We start from the raw sequence: 19,651 nt of genomic DNA, 5'->3' as shown, positions 1-19,651 counted from the left end.
TATGAAAAATATTTTGTATTGCTTGGGGTTTTACTGCAAGCTAATATGATTGTATCTTAGGACATGACATGAAGTGCTATTAGAGCTTAAGTTTAAGATCTAGGAAAGTGAAAAACCTCGATATAGTTAGTGTGAAATTTAAGTATTCTTAGCATTTAAGTTAATCAGATTTGTTTATTTCAACTTGATCTTTTATGAACTATTTTTGTTGTTACTAAATATAGGTGAGAATGAGCAGTACAAATGAGACGTTGGTAGACATGGCTGGTAAAAGGAAAAGAACTGACAGGAGAAAGGATGAGTATGAAGTCATTGATGTTCAAGAGAAGCAAATTAATATTGTAAATGCTTCCAACGCTCCTATAATGTAAGATGATTTAACTTGAGTATGTTAGTCAAGTGGTGTCCAATTTGATAGTACAATAGCAGCATATACAAGAAAATTTACAACAACGTGAGATAACTTATAAATGGTTTCGAAAGGTCAACCCATCTTAATTTAAAGATGACCTTGATCATTTGGCTATAAAAGTTTGGGTTAAAGAGTTAGAAAAACTCTTTAAGCCAATGTGAATTTATGAAGATTTAAAGTTGAGTTTGATTGTTATTTAACTAAAGAAAAATGCTGAGTATTCGTGGGATATTGTAAATCCCATATTTGAAGATTTGAGTGAGTTTTTGACTTGGGAAAAGTTTAAAGAAAAATTTTTGACTAATATTTTCTAGAGTCGATGAAAGTGAAGAAAAAAAATGAGTTTTTACAGTTACAGCAAAAGTATGATATGTTTGTGTTAGAGTATACCGATAAGTTTAATAAGTTGGGATGTTTCTGCACTCGCATAATTTGCTCAAATAAAAATAAGGCAATATGATTTAAGCATAGGTTGAAGCCAAGTTCTCAATCTCATTTGTCTTCTTACATTATTGATGGATATAAAGATGTGTCACAACAAGCATTAAAGATTAAGTTAGACATGAAAAGGTATGAATAAGAAAGGAGTGACAAGATATGCCTGAGGTTTAAGAAAGATCGGAACAATCGCTAGAAGAATGTAAAGGGAAATGAAAGTAAAAAATAGGGTAAAATATGGTATTAAGCTCAAGAGATATGATTCTTACAATCGATTTCATTTTGGATCAATTTTTAAGAAAGCATGAGTTTGCTTTAAATGTGGAAAATTGGGCATATTTCTCGAGACTGGCCTAACAGGAAGAATGATACTATTAAGGCTAAACCAAAGGAACAACTAGTAAAAAGAAATGCTTAAGTTTTTAACTTGACTCAATAGAATGCTGATGCAAGTTACAGTGTGGTGACAAGTATTATTCCTATTAATCACATCAATACCAGTGTATTATTTGATTTCAGAGCCTTTTATGGCTTTATATCTATCAAGTTTGCTATATTTTTGAGTACTAAACCTGAGAAGTTGAATGAGTCTTTATATGCTACTGCTTTTGTTAGAAAAATTATGTGTGTTGATATTATTTTTAAGAATTTTGTTATGCATGTAAGGGGTTATGAATTACTTGCAAACTTAGTGTAGTTAAAGATACTAGAATTTGATATGATCTTAGGAATAAATTGGTTGTTTGTGCATCATGCATTTATTGATTGCTATGAAAAAAAAGTAGTGTTTGAATGTCTAAGACAACCTTAACTTATATATAAAGGTGATCATCTTAGCCTTCTTTGTTGGGCTGTATCAATCTTAAGTGCCATGTAATCCTTAAAGATAGGGTATTAAGGTTACCTTGCCTATGTGAAAGATAATTAAATGAATGTAGACTCTATTAGAATATATTCATATTGTTAGAGATTTTTCTAACGTCATTCTTAAAAACTTACCTGCCTACCTCTTAATCTAAAATTGAATTTGAAATCGACCTTATCCTTGGAACTAGACTAATATCTAAGCTTCTTTATTGTATGACTCCATTTGAGTTGTGTGAACTAAAAGTGCAATTCCAGAAACTATTAGATAAGAAATTCATTCATCCAAGTGTGTCAACTTGAGGAGTTCCTATTTTGTTTGTTAAGAAGGATGGGAGTTTGTGATTATGCATTGATTATAAGGAGTTATATTAAGTGACGGTGAAGAACAAGTATCCACTTCCTTGAATAGATGACTTGTTTGATCAATTACAAAGTGCACAAGTCTTTTCAAAGATTGATTTACGATCTAGATATCATTAGTTGAAGATTAAGACAGGTGATATACCTAAGATTATTTTTTGGACTAGGTATGGCCATTATGAATTTTTGGTTATACCTTTTGGATTAACAAATATGCCTATTGTATTTATAGATTTGATGAACAAAATCTTTAAGTAGTATCTGAATCTGTTTGTTATTATTTTCTTTGATAACATTCTGGTTTATTCTAAAAGTGAGGAGGAACATGAGAAATATTTAAAGATTATACAACAAACCTTATGGGATAAATAACTTTTTGCAAAGTTTAGCAAATGTGAATTTTGGTTGGCAAGTATTATTTTCTTTGGCCATGTTGTTTTTAAAGATGGGATTTCGATTGATAAAAAAAATTAAGGCAGTTGTGAATTGGCCTCGCCCAACAAATATGACAAAAATAAAAAGTTTTATAGGCTTGGCAAGGTCTTATAGAAAATTTGTTGTTACCTTGACTTATTTAACTCAATAGCGAGCAAAATTTGAATGGATTGAAGAATGTAAACTGAGTTTTCAAGAGTTGAAGCAACGATTAATATCAACGCTTGTCCTTACCCTATTTTCTAATATTGACAATTTTACCATTTATGTTGATGCTTCTAAAAAGAGATTGGGTTGGGTGTTAATGCATAATGATAAGTTAATTAGTTATGTTTTTAGGTAATTAAAACCCTATGAAAAGAACCCATTCATGACTTGGAGTTGGCCCTATCATGTTTGCTTTGAAAATATAGAGACATTATTTGCATGGGGAGCCTTATGAAATTTATACAGATCATAAGAGTTTAAAGTATCTATTCAAGCAAAAAAAAAAAAAAGAACATGAGACTGAAACAATGGTTGAAACTAATAAAGGATTATGATTTAACTATCAATTATCATCTAGGTAAAACTAATGTACTCGTTGATGCTCTTAGTAGAAAATCTAGTAGGAGTATGGCTATTTTGATTTCCTCGCAACCAAAATTGTTAAAAGAATTTGATGCATAACAAATTGAGGTGGCTATACAAAGAAAGAGTGTTGTTTTGGCTAGTTGTTGGTTTAACCAACTTTGATCAAAAAAATAAAATTTGTGTAAAAAGATGATAGTGAATTGTATAGAATCAATGAAGATGTGCAGAATGACTTGCAACTAGAGTTTAAGCTTTACAAGGATGGCACATTATGCTTTAGGAATAGGCTATTTATACCAAATGATTTTAAGTTAAAATGAAAGATCTTGGAGGAAGCATATGAGTCTTGATTCACTTTACATCTTGAAGGCACTAAAATATATGAGATTTGAAATAGAATTTTTGGTGGAATATCATGAAACAAAAGACAGCTTAGTTTGTGTCCTAATGTGTAATGTGTTAGCAAGTTAAGGATGAACACTAAAAATCATCAAGGTTACTACAACCCATGAAGATACCAAAATGGAAGTAAGAGCATATCTTTATGGATTTTGTGATGAAATTACCTAGGTCAAAGGGAATAATGCAATATGGGTAATTGTTGATAGACTCACTAAATTAGCTTATTTTCTACCTATCAAGTCAACTACTCCATTTGATAAACTTGCACAATTATACGTAGATGAAATTATTTGATTACATAGAGTTTCAGTAGGTATTGTGTCAGGTAGGGATTTTAGATTTGTTTTTAAATTTTAGGCAAGCTTGCAATGAGTTATAGGGACAATTTTAAAATTTAACATAGCTTGTCACTTTCAAACGGATGGGCAAACGGAGAGAACAAATCAGATTCTAAGAAATATGCTTCAAGCATGTATCATTGATATAAATGGTAGTTAAGACAATTATACCTTTAGTAAAGTTTGCTTACAATAACAATTACCAATCTAGCATTGAAATGGCTCTTTTTGAAGCCTTGTATGGTAGAAAATGTAGATCTTTTTTATGTTGGGTTGATGTTAGAGAGAGAAAAATTTTAGGGCCTAAAAAGGTGTAGCTAATTGTAAAAAAGATCAAAGTGATTAAAGAGAAACCTAAAAATTACAAATTGTCAAAAGAGTTGGGTAGATAAGAAAAAAAAGGGCTTAGAGTTTCAAAAGTGACTATATCTTTTTAAAGGTGTCCCTTACAAAAGGTTTTATATGATTTGAAAAGTGAGGAAAGTTATGCCCATGCTATATAGGACTATTTGAAATTCTAGATAAAGAGGGGGAAGTTGCATACAAGATAGCCTTACCACCTTAGGTATTTGGTGTGCATAATGTATTTCATGTGTCTATGTTAAGAAAATATGTCTTTGATATGAGCCATGTGGTAGAGTATGAACCTTTAAGAATTTAAGAGGATTTAACATACTTAAAATATCCTATCTGAATAATTAATAAAAAAGAACAATTCTTGAGGCATATAACCATTGCTTTTGTAAAAAATCAATGGAGCAATCATACACCAAAAGAAGTAACTAGGGAAATGAAATACAATATGAAGAAATGATGTCCTTAATTATTAGAAAATGAAAGTGGATCTAGTTTCAAGTGTGAATCTTTTTATAAGTTGCTAAGAATGTAATACCCATATAAATAATAAAAAGACTATTTTAAGTAGTTTATAAGTGGATGCATTTTTTAATGAAGAATGAGAAATGCATAAGACTTAATAATAAATAGCCCAACTTTTAATAGGGTTAATATATTCTAGTTGTTTGGCTGACAATTAATTGAAATAAAAGAAAAGGCTTATTTCTTCTTTCTTCCTTATATAGAGTAAATAAGTTCAAGGATTTCAATTGAAAGTTAAGAGCAAAATATACATTGGGATTTGTCTTTCACATGTGAGTAACTAAGCTCTTTCAATTTTGGAGAAATAGTTTTTGATTGTTGAGTCTTAAAGTTTAACTTGTAAATGAGAAATCTAAAAACCTTAGGAAATATGTTATCACTCTTTGAGATTGGTTTGGGCAAATCAATTAGACTTTATTTGGTTCATAATGAAGTGTTAAGAAAGTTTAGTAATGTGATTTATGACTGTAAAAATAGAAACTAGAAATTGGATAGGGTTAGGAAGGAAAAAATTCTATTTCGTATGAACTATAATGTTTGCAGTAGTGGATTAAAACAAAATTTTGATTTAAGAGATAAAATATTACAATGATTATTATATATAGTTGGAAAACTTGTTGAACCTATTTTCCAACAAAATAAACAAAAGTTGATTATGAGTTTTTTTATGAAAAATTGTCTAATTTTTATTTAAAGATGTATAGGTTGCCTAGTAGCAATACAAAAGAATTATAAATTTCTTTTAATTTTTACACAATGAATTACGAATTAAGACATACATGTTTGAAAAGATTATTAAGTTTAATTTTCTATGAAATAAGCAAAATTGAATTTTGATTATCTTATGAATAAATATTTAATCTTTACTAGAAGATATATATGTTGTCTAGTAGTAGCATATAACGTGGACTGTAAAAATTATTACAATTAATCTACAAGAAATTACACTGTAAGCCATGTATGGTTAGAAAGCTTATCAAGACTAGTTTCTAACGCACTTAAAAGACCTTAATTTTAAGTTGTGTATCTTGAGATAAGGTAATTTTAGGGAAAAGAGATCAGACTACCAACATTAGTTAGTTAAGTTAACTCTTATATAATTTAGTTAGTTTTAATATAAATGGTCCCAATTAATTAATTTTTGATATGTTGAAATGATCTTGAATAGCTATAACTGTTTTAGGAAAAAAGCTAAATGGTGGAATAAAAAAGACGTATTTAGTGTCTTACACACTTTGTTTATTTTTGAACCTATGTAAATGTGTGTTTTTCTAAATGAGTGAAAGTTTTATTTCTTTAATTTCGGTGTATGAAAATAAGATTAAGTGTATGATTATTTTGCGTTTTACTATATAAATGATGAATTATGCTTATGAATGAAATGAGAAATTGCTTTATATTTAAAAAATGATTTTATGATAGCTATGAATGAATCTTTAAGAAATAGGATAATCGACAATAGAACTACTCTAATGGGTTATAGTAGTATGCATTGCCATGATCATATAGCCTTAGCTAACATGTTACAATAGTTAGTATAAGACTTTGGCTAATGAGTTATAATAGTTAACAATAGTCAGAAGGATGAAATTGTTGATACGGTCATTATCACGGGTTATAATAGTGACCACAATTGAGGATAAGCTAATAATAATGATTTAAAATGATGAATTTATGATTTTAAAAATTGATCCATGATTTGTATGTAAGTACGTATTTGGCTATGATTTATGATTTATAATTAATGAAATGATATGTTTTGATATAATATTAATATTTTGAATGCTTACTTAAATGTTTTGGAAACATAATTTGAATGATGTTTCCAAATGATTTTATATGTTTGTCTAAAAACGACACATGATACGGTAAGTTATGTAAGCTTATACTTATTAAGTCTTAGTTTGCTCATTCATTTTTTACTTTTCCTTTATAGATGATTAAAATGATAAATTTATTTAATTTTGTGAAGAGCTAAAAGAATCTGGGCATTGGAGACATTATTTGGCAAATAAAATTTTATGAAATAAAGTTTTTTTGGTTATATTAGTTGATATTGACTTTTTGGAGATATGTTATTTTGTTGGTTTATAAATATGAAATTTATTTGAGAATATTATTTTATTTGAGAATTTTTTAATGATTATAGAAAAATTTTTATATTATTTTAAAATTTTATTTCAAAATAATATGATAGTATTATTTTTTAGTATCGTGTCATGTATTATTTCTCGGTCTCAAGGTAATAAATTAGAATCCAACAAAATCTTTTAAAGATTCAACCATTTTTACTGGCCATAGACATAGGACCAAAATTAGAATTAATGAATAACCGAAACATGGAGAAAGCAATATATATTATATGTATGTGTATATAAGGTTGTATATATATAGACACTAGTATATTAAGAGTTCATTGTAGATAATTAGGTGCGGCATATCTAAACATATATTAAATACAAGGCATACAATTGATGTTTGCTTTAGCCTTAATGGGTAGTGTGACATGTTTTTAAATTATATATGCAGCAAATGCATGTTTTTCATGGCATTCAATATAATTTTGATTTTAATGTTTTTAAGATGTATGATTCAAGCTGGCCATAGTTATACATATATGGGAGATTAGACATCTACATATAATAAGATGTATAGCGTTGGCCTTGTTAACAATAAGCGATATAAAATGCTAAAAATGTATACAAATTTTATCTATATCATGGTTATATATTTGCAACAATTTTTTTGTTGTCGTATCACACATTGAATATTTGAGTAAGCAACAATACCATAAAATAGTTGAAAATATAACTAAATATCACAAAGAATTGCAGTCATTGTTGTTATGAATATAATAGGAATTTGCAATGATAAAAATTATCATTATATAATTTTTTTTATTGGAAAATTTGTTGCAAACAAAATAGGTTTGTCCCAATAATATGTTTTTATAGTTACAATATGATAAAAAATTTTCTAATAGTTTTAAGTCATTGTATAAGATATTGAAAAATTAAATTAAGTAACAACATTGACAAATTGTTGCAAATAAAACAAGTTTTTGCAACATCTTGATGTTGTTGTTACAAATAGTATAAGAATTCTTTAACAACTTTTTGTTGTCGTTATATAAAATATTAAGAAAATAATTTAATTAATGACATTGAAAAATAGATGCAAATAAAACAAGTTTTAAAAACAACTTGATATTGTCTTGCAAAAATTATAAAATTTTTTGTAACAACTTTATTTGTCATTGTATAAAATAGTAAAAAATAACTTAAGCAACGGCTTTAAAAAATTATTGCAAATAATAAAAGTTTACACAATAACTTTTTATTGTCATTACAAATGTGATAAAATTTTTCATAATAATTTTTTGTTATTGCATAAAATATTATAAAATAATTTAAACAACGATATTAAACAATCATTACAAATAAAATAAGTTTTTGCAACAACTTTTAGTTATCGTTACGAATAGTATAAGAATTCATAACGATGAATTTTATCATTATATAAAATATTAAAAATTTTTAATTACACAACAATTATAAAAAATCATTGTAAATATATCAACATTTCACAATGATATTTTCTATTGTTGCAATAAAGGGTTGTTATATATACATTTTCTTTGTAATGTAATATACGTTGATAGTTGGCTATTGTCACTACGATCACTATAGGGTCATTTTCATTATTCACTAGGATGTCAATATCTTCTTCTAAAAATTGCACTTGTTAATCTTTGACTCATTATTTTTTGGGTGCAACAACAATGGCCATCACATTGTGTAGGTGCAATTTACACTTGGACTTGTTATTGGCCCAATTTTCAATAGTTCATACAATGATATGGATAATGCCTTGGATTAGGCATTTGCTTGCAACTTTTTCTTGACAGGCCTCCTCTGTTTGGTGGGATAAACCTTTAACTTACTGGCGATTGATTGATTCATGGTTTTGTCAGGATGAAGGGTTACTAGATTGAGATTTAGATTGGGCATTTACCATGTTCTCTAATCTTTCGATCTTCTTTGGAGAGTAATACATTCATTAGTGGAGTGTCGTCTAATTTTATAATATATATAGTGTCTTTTCGATAGTGGTTGGTTATCTGGTTGTCTGAGTAAAAGTTTTGTTTGGTTGTTTATTTGGGGTGGTCATTGGGCTAAGCATTGTGTGATGGCATTTGAGATCTTATTTTAGTTTAGGTGCTAGTTGGACTATGTTTGGGGGTTTTTGTTATTATTGTTATTATGTTAATATCTTTTCCTTATTGGTTGTGAGCCTAACAGTTATTAGGAAACTGTTAGCTCGATGTATCAATCTGTTTGCTCTTTGCTTATGGACGTTTTGACATTGTTCATGTCGTTCAACCCTATCTGCTGCCTTAATTACTTCAATGTCAGTAAATTTCTAAACCCTTTTCATATAGTTGATACAGCTGTTCTTTCTTATTTTTCGTTAACAATTATCTCAAATGATTATGCCTTACCCTTGAAGTGAAAGCCTGAATGGCCCACTCAGCATTCAAATATTTGATCTCTAGAGGGTGGTGTTAAACTTTTTTAAATACTATTGTAAAGTTTCCTTAGGCTTTTGGTTTATGGCCAATAAACTAGTAGAAGAGCATACAACAATACTACTGCTAAAAAAATATGCCAAGAACTATCTACTTAAGGCATCAAAACTGTCTGTAGTAGCAAGAGCTAGAAAATAAACCATATCTTAGCTCTCTTATACAATGTTTTAGGAAATGTCCTACACTTTACCACATCAAACACATTATGCAAGTCCATAAAAGTTTTAAAGTGGTCTAGGTGATCCTCTGGATCAATGGTTCCATTGTGCATATCTGTTGGTAGTTTAAAAGAATATGGGACGTTGGCTTATCTAATGGTGGGGATAAAAGGGTTGTGGTCATCCTTCAGCCACTAAAGATATTAGTTTTTATCTTTTTTAAGCCTAGCTAACTTTTTGTGCAGGATAACGATTTACACAACTAGTTTATTTTCTAGGTTAGGGTTTGCATGTGTTTGATTTAGTGTTTGGTCATGATGGTGGGCCTTGTTATGCACTATTTGAAGGTAGCTTTCTTTAGGTTGGGTTGCATTCTGAAATGGTGCTAGTTCTTTGAAAAAGGATGTTGAACTTTTTTTAGGATGAGGTTATTCTTGAGGAGATTGTTGAATGGCTTTTTAGTATTGTTAGGGTAATCTTAGTTGGGTTGCCATTTAGGTATTTAAAGTTGTATCTAGGCCATAAACGTTTGATAAAAATCTAGTAGTGTCTGTATGATTGGTGGGTATGTTGGGATTTGTGGACATGGAAGTGAGACATGCATAGTGGAAGTTACAGAGAGAATATTTAGCCTGTGGCCAACATTAATGGGTTGTGAGGAGTAGATATGTGTTATTGGTAGTTGAAGAACAAGGTTTGAAGGTCCAAGTGTTGTAATATGGACCAACGGTGGTGTTAGTATCATGTTCAAAGATAAAACTCCCATTAAATTTTGATAATAACCTAAAGGTTGTAATGCCTAAGCATTTAACAAAGGTTGACTATTGGAGAACAGAGAGTTCCAAAAAGGTAAATTTGGTGAAAGAATTTGATAAGGGGTCGGTAAGAAATATGTTACCTCAATAGTAGCTAGAAATTGAGTAGTAGCATTAATGGTGGGAGTTGGCATATCAAAAGAATGTGGTTGGTGTGACATGGCTGTTGTTTCCCATGGACGGTGCCAATTGTTGATGGTATTTTTTGATATCTTAGCAAAAGGGAAGAAAATGAAGTTAAAGGGAAAAACATTTGTAATCTACAGTCAGAAAGTATGATTAGAAGGCCTCGAGTTGTCATTTCAAGATACGCTCTGATGTTCAATTTAGTGTAATGCTTAAGGTATGATTAGAAAGTAAGGTAAAGGTTAGGAAGATGGAAAATGGTGAAGTGTGTGGAAAAAGTTATCTTAGAGAGAGAGTCAGAGAGGTGTAGGTTTTTCTAATTGTTGTGTACCTGGTTTTTCTTTACCTCTTGTGCGAGATCAAAGGTGATGATCTAACTAAGATGATTGACAGTTGAGAGGATGTTTTTGTGGAGCTCGATGAAAGTTAACAAAAATGAATGAAAACCGCATTTAATGATCTTAGGTAGGCATGAGCTGTATTTAATAATCTTGAAGCGGCATTTAATGATTTAGGGCAAATTGGTGGTTTATTGGCCAATTCCGAAGTAACTACCTTGATAAGCCATTAGTGAGACCTCAGGTGAGTTATCTCCTTAGAGTAGGTAACATGGTTGTTTGGGCATGTCTTGATTGGGCAACTTAAGGGTCTTGTTATGTTAACTGGTTGGCTTAGGTATAACAAGAATTGTATCCTAACCAAAAAACTAAAATTAAATTACAACCATAAAATTTAAAAAATTAAAATTAATTTATTCATTTTCTTGCTCTCTATTCTATGAAAATTTCAACGATAATCTTTTACCAAAAAAAATAGGAGTTAAAAGAAAATGTTAACAAAATTATAAAGTAATGAAAGCCTACAGGAGTAAAGCTAAAAAAAAAAAAAAAACAAAGCATAAAAAATGAAAACTCAAAAGGTCCAGACTCCTCTTTCATAAACTTTGTTTTAATATTTGATCACAAATTTAGGTTGAAAATATGAAACCTATAAAATAAGATTGAGAACTGTGATTCAAAAAAACTCAAAAGGATTTAAAAAAAAACAAAGATTTAAGAATATGATGAGATTTATTGAGATTGGTGCTAAACTTTGAAATGGAAAATGAAGGAGAGATGGCACCCGTGTGAGTTGCAAAAGAATTAGGATATATATATATATATATATATTGAGAATAACTTGTAAATAATTAATTATAAATTATAATATATCATAAAATATTAAAAATAAAAATTTTTTTGATGAAATTTATAAATTACTAAAATCAAACATAAAAATATACAAATTTAATTTAATTGATAATTTAAATTACTTGAATTTGATTAAATAATAACAAAATTATATTCAAACTTTTTAAAATTGAACTTTGAATAATTTTCGACCAGTATTACCTCATTTACATCTTAAGTTATTATCATACAAATTTAAGGACAAGTTTCAGCCCGTCATCGGCTACCCTCTCTTTGCTTCCAAACAGGCCTTTAAATCGCTATACCCAAAACGCATTCGTTTCACCGGTAACCCCAAAAAGAATGGGTCAAATCCTCGATAAATACCCCCTTAGGCCCTCCTAAGTCATTTTGGATCCAAGGCCTCTCTCTCTCTCTCTCTCTCTCTCTCTCTCTCTCTCTCTCTCTCTTTCTGGATCTAGAGCGTCTCCTCTCTTCAAACCCTAATATGAAAATGCCCCCTCTGTCTTAATTTTTTATTTTTCAAAACAAAAGCAAAATTTTCTTTTTTGGCGGGACAAGTGGAGGATTTTCAATTAAAACACCTAAGATTTCAAAACCCTAGCTACCAGTTTTTCTTAATCCGATTCCGATCGTATTCGAGCTAGGGTTTACTTTTTCTTTCCCTTTTCTCTTTTCATACCGTTCGGTTGTTGGTGAATCAACAGATTTCTCGGTGTTATCCGTTTCCTCCACCGGGGTACGTAAAGAACGGTATCCGCGATGAGGCACTGATTGAATCGATTAAGGTTTGTTGAGCAAATACCCAATCGGCTTCAATGCTTTGTTGGGTTCTTACCCTCTTTGCTCGACTGCTCTAATTCGCTTCTCCCCAATAGTTATTTCGTTTTTTTATGTAGTAAATTATTGCTATGGCAAGAAAAAAAAGAAAGAGAGAGAGAGAGAGAGGGAGAGAGAGAGATTTTGTATCCGAGAGGTGGGCTTTAGGAAGAGTTAGGATTTTGTACCTTAATACCGAACCAAGATTGGATAAAGAATCGAGCAATTTTCGTATGTAACTGTTTTCTTAGCGTCCTGACCTTGTTTTTATGGGTTTCTTGTAAAATGAATGGAGATTTACTTTAGTTCCTTAAAGTTTAACAACGAGAAATTGAACCCAAAATTATGCAAGACACGAAATGATGCTGATTGTTTACTGTTTCACTCGTTTATCTGGAGAAAGTGCCATTCCTACTAGTTCATTGTCTATGTAAGAACTGTGTGACTGTGTTTGAGAAAAAAAGATTATGAGCTTCTCTTAAAGGTTAAAAAAAATTGTTAAGGCATGAACCAGAATTTGGTCAATCCGTTGTTTTGTCATCTATATTGAAAGAAGCATGGTGAAATGTTGCTTGAAAAAGAAATATACCTTATGCTAAAGCTTCTTGTAAATTTTTACAAAGAATCATGCAAGTTATATAATGGGGAATCATACAATAGATTATGGCCTTTTTTTCTCGGGAAAAGTGTTGTTAACACATCTCTGTCTACATCTTTATTGTTGACTCATTTGTTATTAGTAACATAGGGAGAGGTATACTTTCATTTGGACATGCTGTTGTTGAAGTTTGGTTGTAGGACTGCCTGTGTTCTTTCACTGCACTTTTGCTTTTGCTTTTGCTTGTTTGTATTGGCTTCCCCAGCATGTTCATAAATTGACTGTTTCTCGGGTGATCTGAAGATTCAGAGAGAAGAAAAGAAGGCCAAGAAAGAAAGGAAGAAAGAAAAGAGAGAGAAGAAAGAGAAGAAACGGGAGAAGAAAGACAGAGATAATGTCCGGGACAATGGACAAATTGAAAGTAAAAAACAAGGTCATAAGAAAAGGCATAAAGATGAGAGGAGCCAAGATGATAAAAAAGGAGGAGATCATCATAAGAGAAGAGATAATGAAGTTGAAAGTTTTGAGAAGAGTACGCTTACTGAAGAACATGGTCATGCAGTGGGACCCCAGAACTCTTCCGACAGCACCCTTAACAGCAACGAAATACAGAAGATCATCTCAGCTCCTGACAGTGGGCATATTCCTGGTGAGTGTGTCTGGATCTCTTCCTTAACCTAGGGAAGGCTGTTTACTTGTTGGGTTTGTTTGCTTCACATGGGCACTCATATTGTGTATGTTATTATTAATGTGAAGGAAGCATTATCCGGATCCGTTTGCCTTCTCAAAGGCATAAAGATCCTGAAGTGCTGCCCAGCAAGGAACAGCCTTGCTCTACCTCAGGAAGGATTGATGATTCCTTTGTTCAAGCGATGCATGAGCATGCTTCTAGACCAGGCAGAGAACTGGAAAAACGTCCTTGTTCTACTTCCAGTATTGGACGATCAGAACTAACTTTCAAGCTCAGCAAAGAAAAACCTTGCTCTTCTTGCGCATCAGAAAGTCTTGGTAACAAGGCTGAGGCATTTTTGCCATCAAACTTGTGTGGCAGTTGCTCTCCTACGCTAGCTTTAGAATTCAAAATTCTTGTGGAGGATTGGGTGGTGCCTACACTGCAGACTGAGTGGACCAGTTTTGGTGATGAGGACTGGCTGTCTCAGAAGAAGCAGAATCTCAATGGTAGGGTTGAACGCAGCAAAGATGGAAATGTTGGCTTGAGTCAAATGAACTCAACAACTTGGCCACATGCTTGCTACTTGCCCGAGGCTGATATATATGCTTTACCTTTCACAATACCATTCTAAAATGTGTGCAGAGGAAAAGGCGTGCAAAAGTGCTGAAAGGGGTGGTTATGGTCTTTGTTCTTGGTGCTGAAAGTGTGAAGTGTTTGTTGCCGGCATTTCAGCTTCTTCTTTCGTTTGGTGTGGGGACTTGGACCTCAATTGACAAGGATAAATTTTGTGCGGCGACCCTTACAGGAAAATGGCTACAGAGGCTTTTTCTTTTTTATGTTTTATTGGTGAAAAAGAGTATTGGTGAATCAGAGGTTCAATTCTTTACAGTAATACGAGTATTATTCTTTGTTCATGATCATGTTGTCCTTCCATCTATCACCGTTTTCTGGTAATGATTTTTGGGCATTGTGAATGGTAAAGTGCTTGAATAGTTGAATTTGCATTATCAATCATCGTCCTTTGGCTTCTGCCAGAGGGCAGGACTGGTTTGGGAAATGACGTGCAGACAATTTGTGAGATTAGACTCGAGCTACGGGTGATGCTGGTGAGATTGGTTAGATTGGAAACAGTGGAAGTGGAAAAATTAGTTATGCAGTGATGATATTGAGATTAAAATAGGATATGTATTTGGATGAAAATACACCAAGAGTAGTGGGATGAAAACACACCAAGAGTAGTGAGATGTCGTAAAGTAAAAAAACAAAATTGATTATTAATGATATTAAATTAAAATTTGTATACATTAAAATTTATAATATATGACATTTTATAAATTAATAAATTATTAAAAATTATTAAGATTATTTTATATTAAATAATATATTTGTTAATAAGTTGAAAATTAGTAAAATTATTTTTTATATCAAATAGTACTTTTATTAATAGATATTTGAGAATTATTCTTATGTATATATGTTAATGTTATTTAACATTTAAACCGTAAAAGCTTTATTTAATAAATAGTGAAATATTTTTTAGATTAAACTAATATACGAAGGCTAAGAAATGTTGTAATTATTTTTGAAATTTGCTTTAAGTTGAAGTATTTATAATAATTTGCTTTCATACACTTTTAATATCATATTTATAATAATATTTTATTTCTCAAATCCATTGCAAAAACTAACAAATTTAATTATATTAACATCCTCGCTTATTAAATTTTGAAATAAAATATCAAAATGAAGAAAAACATTTAGACATCGTCATTTAAAAATTCCAACGTATAAAACAATGAACTTGAAATATAATGGAGGCTCAATTTTAATTTATGAAAGACTAAAATTTATACAAAATATAAAAGTTATCTCAAATTATCTTGCTTTCAATTTAAACCCAACACAGTTTTGGTATTATATATAATTTTAAGATTAATTTTGTACATACAATTAAACTTTAAGCATGTCAGTGTCTTTTTTTCAGGTGTAATAAATTTTGAAACAGTTGAAACTCGCCTTTTCCACATAATTGAAACCAAGCAGATGCATAGCCGATGGCAACGTCTGTCCAAAGCATACGAATGAATTTTTATAATTTCAAAAGGCAATTTGGTTCTTTCCTTCCAAACCTTGGTTGTATTGGAGAAGACTGAACCTCAGTAGTAACGGAGAGACTGAGAGTTGATTAAAGAAAGAATTAGAGTAAAAGAAAAAACATTTTCAGACAATAGAGAAAGGGGAAAAGAGAGAGAAACAAAAAAAAATGGAAACAGAACAGAGAAAGGAAGGTGGAAGAAGATTGGTTTGTATTTGAACGATGACAGGAGAAAATATAGAACAAAAAGATCAGATTTTTGGGGATCGAGAGGGGGAGGTGCAGATTGTAGGAAGAGAAAAGGTTGAAGCTAGTCAGCTCATTGACAGGAGCCAAACGAAGTTTTTCTGGCCGAAAATGGAGCGGAGAGAAATAATTGAAAAAAACCAAAAAAAAAAAAAGGAAAGAAAATTTATTGGTAAGATGTTTGTTCTTTGATTTAATTTTGCTTATTTTGAGGTTTTTTCTCTTGATTTTGTTTTGTTTTGTTTTTTTTTTTTTCAGATCAAGAATTTTCTTTCATTGATATAAAATTAAAATAAAAACTTACAGATTTGTGAATTTATTTATGCATGTGATGTTTGACAGTTACCCAGTAAAAATGGAAAGAAAATAAAAAGGCAAACAAGAACTCTGAACAATGGATGATCTAGTAAAGAGAAGAATTGCAACAAACTACTTCCCTCTTCCGCATATAAGTGTAAGTTCACTTTGAATATTTAGGTAATTAAAGCAAGTTACAGGAAAGCAAAAAATGACGACTGCAAAAATACAGCCATTATAATATTTTACTTAAATAATTTTTCCAATACAAGAAAACAAATTAACTTTATAAAACATGAAAAGTTTAATTAAAATTATGTAATAGACTAGAGCGTATGAAAAGACAAACCCATTAGACTATCATTATTGTTTTCTCTTAACATTGTAATTTCATGATCACTTTTTTTATAATTAATAAAATTTGATTCATCCGGATCAAAATCACTTTTAGAAATTGGCATGTCAGACATGTTTTCAAATTCTTTAAATTTTTCATCACTTGATCCCGTGTGTCCTTGATTGTAATTATGCAAAATCATTGTTGCATTTATGATCAGAACTTATCAAATAAATAACTTGAATATCTCGTAAAATTAGCCCTTTTTTCTTCTACACTCCAAATGTTCATTTAATCATAGAACACAATGAAAAATGTGTATGATTAAAGATTTTTTTCTTGATATCCGACAATTACCTCAACGAAAATCAAGTAGATAATATCGTTTTCCTTTATAAGGTCCAAAAACTAACTATTTGTGAATAGCCTAAATCCTCATGATAATATTTAACTTAAGAAGCAAAAGATGGAAGGTGATAGCAGTTGATACTACACGAAATGATGTAAATTTGACATATGAACCAGCTGCTAGTGGAATGTAGACCACATTTGAAGCTCATGATACTCTTATCTCTACTGGTAGAATCCCATTCACAACTGGACATGACTTGTCTCTGAATACTGGTATGGCTTCAGTTGCATTCATTGAGCTCCTCTTTGTCATAGAATTTGTTGCTCAGTTTCTAGGCAAAGATATATTATCAAGGCCATTGTCTAGTGCTAGTCGAGTGAAGAATAAAAAGCTACACAGAGGAGCGAAAGTAGAGGTAACACATAAAGGGAATGTATGAAAAAAATACTATGTTTTAGGACTGACTCCTCAACTTACTAGAAAACTAGTGTCTCGTGTTAATAACAACTCAACAATTCAGCATACACAATCAAAGATTTAAATAACGGTCACGATCATCAAGGTCATCGCAGTCGTAAATTTTTTTTTAATTTTGCAAAATTTATTATAAAATATAATAATTATAATTATAATTATAAAAACTCTTATTTAGTGATTTTTAAAATAGTTTATGATACTATATTTTTTATTTTCTAAAAAAAATTATTCACAATTTTATTTAGATTATAATAAAACATTCATATTTAGTTTAGCAACAAAATTTTTGCTTGAGCTAAGTGCATATTCATTATCAATTCTAAACAAAACAAGATATTAACAAAACATAATATGTTAAATACCAAGTATCTATATTTAATAAAATTACAAACTTAAAAATATAATAATTTCAAATTCTGTCAACTCTAACTATTGATATATATATTTCAAATTTTACCACATGATAGAATGATGGGGAGGATCAAATTCTCTATTTTCACTTTGAGAGTCAAGTCGACTCCATCTCATCTCTGTGGCCTTTGTTCTTGATACATTTAAGGTAGATGATATATTTGAGGATGATACATTTGTGGTGGGGGATACATTTGTGGTAAATGATACATTTGAGATGGAGGATACATTTGTGATGGATAATAACCATATATAGGTGGATAACCATGAGGAAGTTGAAAATTAGGTTGTTCCGACGAGTAGTAATGTCCTCGATTACTAACATATGATTTACTATACTCAAAGTTAGTAAAATTTGGTCTCTTACTTGAAGATGAAGAACCTTTAAAAATATCATAATGGTACTTCTTAGCTTTTCCTTTTGATTGAGCTATCTATGCACTTTTACCCCCATTAGATTCAGCAGATGGATTTACTACGTATTATGCTATGTTAATGAGAACTCCATTAGTAACAGTAAGCCCAAGTTCTCCTCTAAGTGGGTTGTAAGGTCAATTTGCATCCATATTACCACCAAAATTTGCACCATTATCATCACCATCATCTGGACTTAAACCCCCACCATTATTACTTTGACTTAGTGTTGGATTTGAACTTGAATGAAACACATTCCTTTCTTGAGATTGACATGATTGTTCAACATTCATTTCATTATTAGAATTATTTGTAAGCAACCAATTAGAGTTTTGACCATCTAACAAAGGATTTTCTTTCTCTTGCAGCCATTTTATTAGTGGATCATTATCTTCAAAAACATGATCAAGGCTAATAGGATTAAAACTATTATTTATCTCGTCAATACTCATTTTTTTTTATGTTTCATCCTCAGCCTTATGTTGTAATAGGTATATACAAGTTTTTGAAGTTTTCAAACTTCAATCTGTTTCTTGCTTTTGTGTAAATATAGCTAAATGTGCTCCAGTTACATTCACAATTTGTTGCAGATGTTGTTTGACTAAGCACTTTGATTGTTAGTTTTTATAATTCAAGAACACAAGTGCCATATATCATGCACTACTCAGCTGTATAAAATTATTTAAATTAAATTTGAACGTGCTATTCAATTAAATAATATAATAAATTATAATTATTTAATTTACTAATTACCTGGATTCATTTGCTTTCAAGCTCTTTATGCTTGTGGAGTATCAAATGTTTTATGCTTATCTTGAAATAATAACAACTACATCAATTGAAAATACAATAATAAATGAATAAATAAAAAATAATTTTATTTTTAATACATAAAATAAATGTCAAAGCTATAAAATAGTATTAAATAAAAATCTGATTAATCATTCTGATTAAAGTATCTACATAAGGCTCTAATTTTTCTATAACTATTATTGTACCTTTTAATGTTTCTTTAAGTACATTTGCAGAACGCTCCACTTCAAATTGAAATTATGGATTTAGATAATAACCTAAACATAATTTATGACAATAATCTATTAAAATAATAAAAAATAAATATATAAGCAATTTAAGTATAAAAAATATGCATATTTTTTAATACAATTTATATTCTTGGTATACTTACCAGCTGAATGTAAGTCAGAATGCATAAAACTCTATTTATTATCAATAATCTTTTCATATTTAGCAGAATAACAATAATTTTGTTGAATTGCTTGTTTAGCTTTATCCGTAGTCTCGTAAATAAATCCTATTGTTGGCTTTTCATTATCATCAACAAGGTGTAACA

At 30.2% G+C, this 19,651-nt stretch overlaps 1 protein-coding gene across 1 annotated transcript; it reads left to right on the top strand.

The window, feature by feature from the left end:
- Nucleotides 1–260: 260 nt before the first annotated feature.
- LOC111292527 (uncharacterized) lies at nt 261–14,585 on the top strand. The gene is made up of 5 exons (XM_022884956.2): nt 261–367; nt 10,907–10,973; nt 12,229–12,369; nt 13,302–13,647; nt 13,755–14,585. The coding sequence occupies exons 1-5, from the start codon at nt 261–263 to the stop codon at nt 14,300–14,302; spliced, it is 1,209 nt and encodes a 402-aa protein (XP_022740691.2). The 3' UTR covers nt 14,303–14,585.
- The last annotated feature ends 5,066 nt before the right edge of the window (nt 14,586–19,651 follow it).

This window comes from Durio zibethinus, chromosome 10, assembly GCF_047325235.1.
Source record: "Durio zibethinus cultivar Kanyao isolate XHJ-2024 chromosome 10, ASM4732523v1, whole genome shotgun sequence".
Classification (NCBI taxonomy): Eukaryota; Viridiplantae; Streptophyta; class Magnoliopsida; order Malvales; family Malvaceae; genus Durio; species Durio zibethinus.
Note: the sequence above shows the minus strand (reverse complement) of the source record. Positions and strands in the feature narration are given on the sequence as shown.

Excerpts from the sequence above, each read along its gene's own strand:
- LOC111292527 (XM_022884956.2), top strand. The coding sequence starts at position 261 with ATGGCTGGTAAAAGGAAAAGAACTGACAGGAGAAAGGATGAGTATGAA. Across the intron at positions 10,974-12,228 it reads AGCCATTAGTGAGACCTCAG|GGTTTACTTTTTCTTTCCCT; the intron begins GTGAGTTATCTC and ends TATTCGAGCTAG. Across the intron at positions 13,648-13,754 it reads TGACAGTGGGCATATTCCTG|GAAGCATTATCCGGATCCGT; the intron begins GTGAGTGTGTCT and ends ATTAATGTGAAG.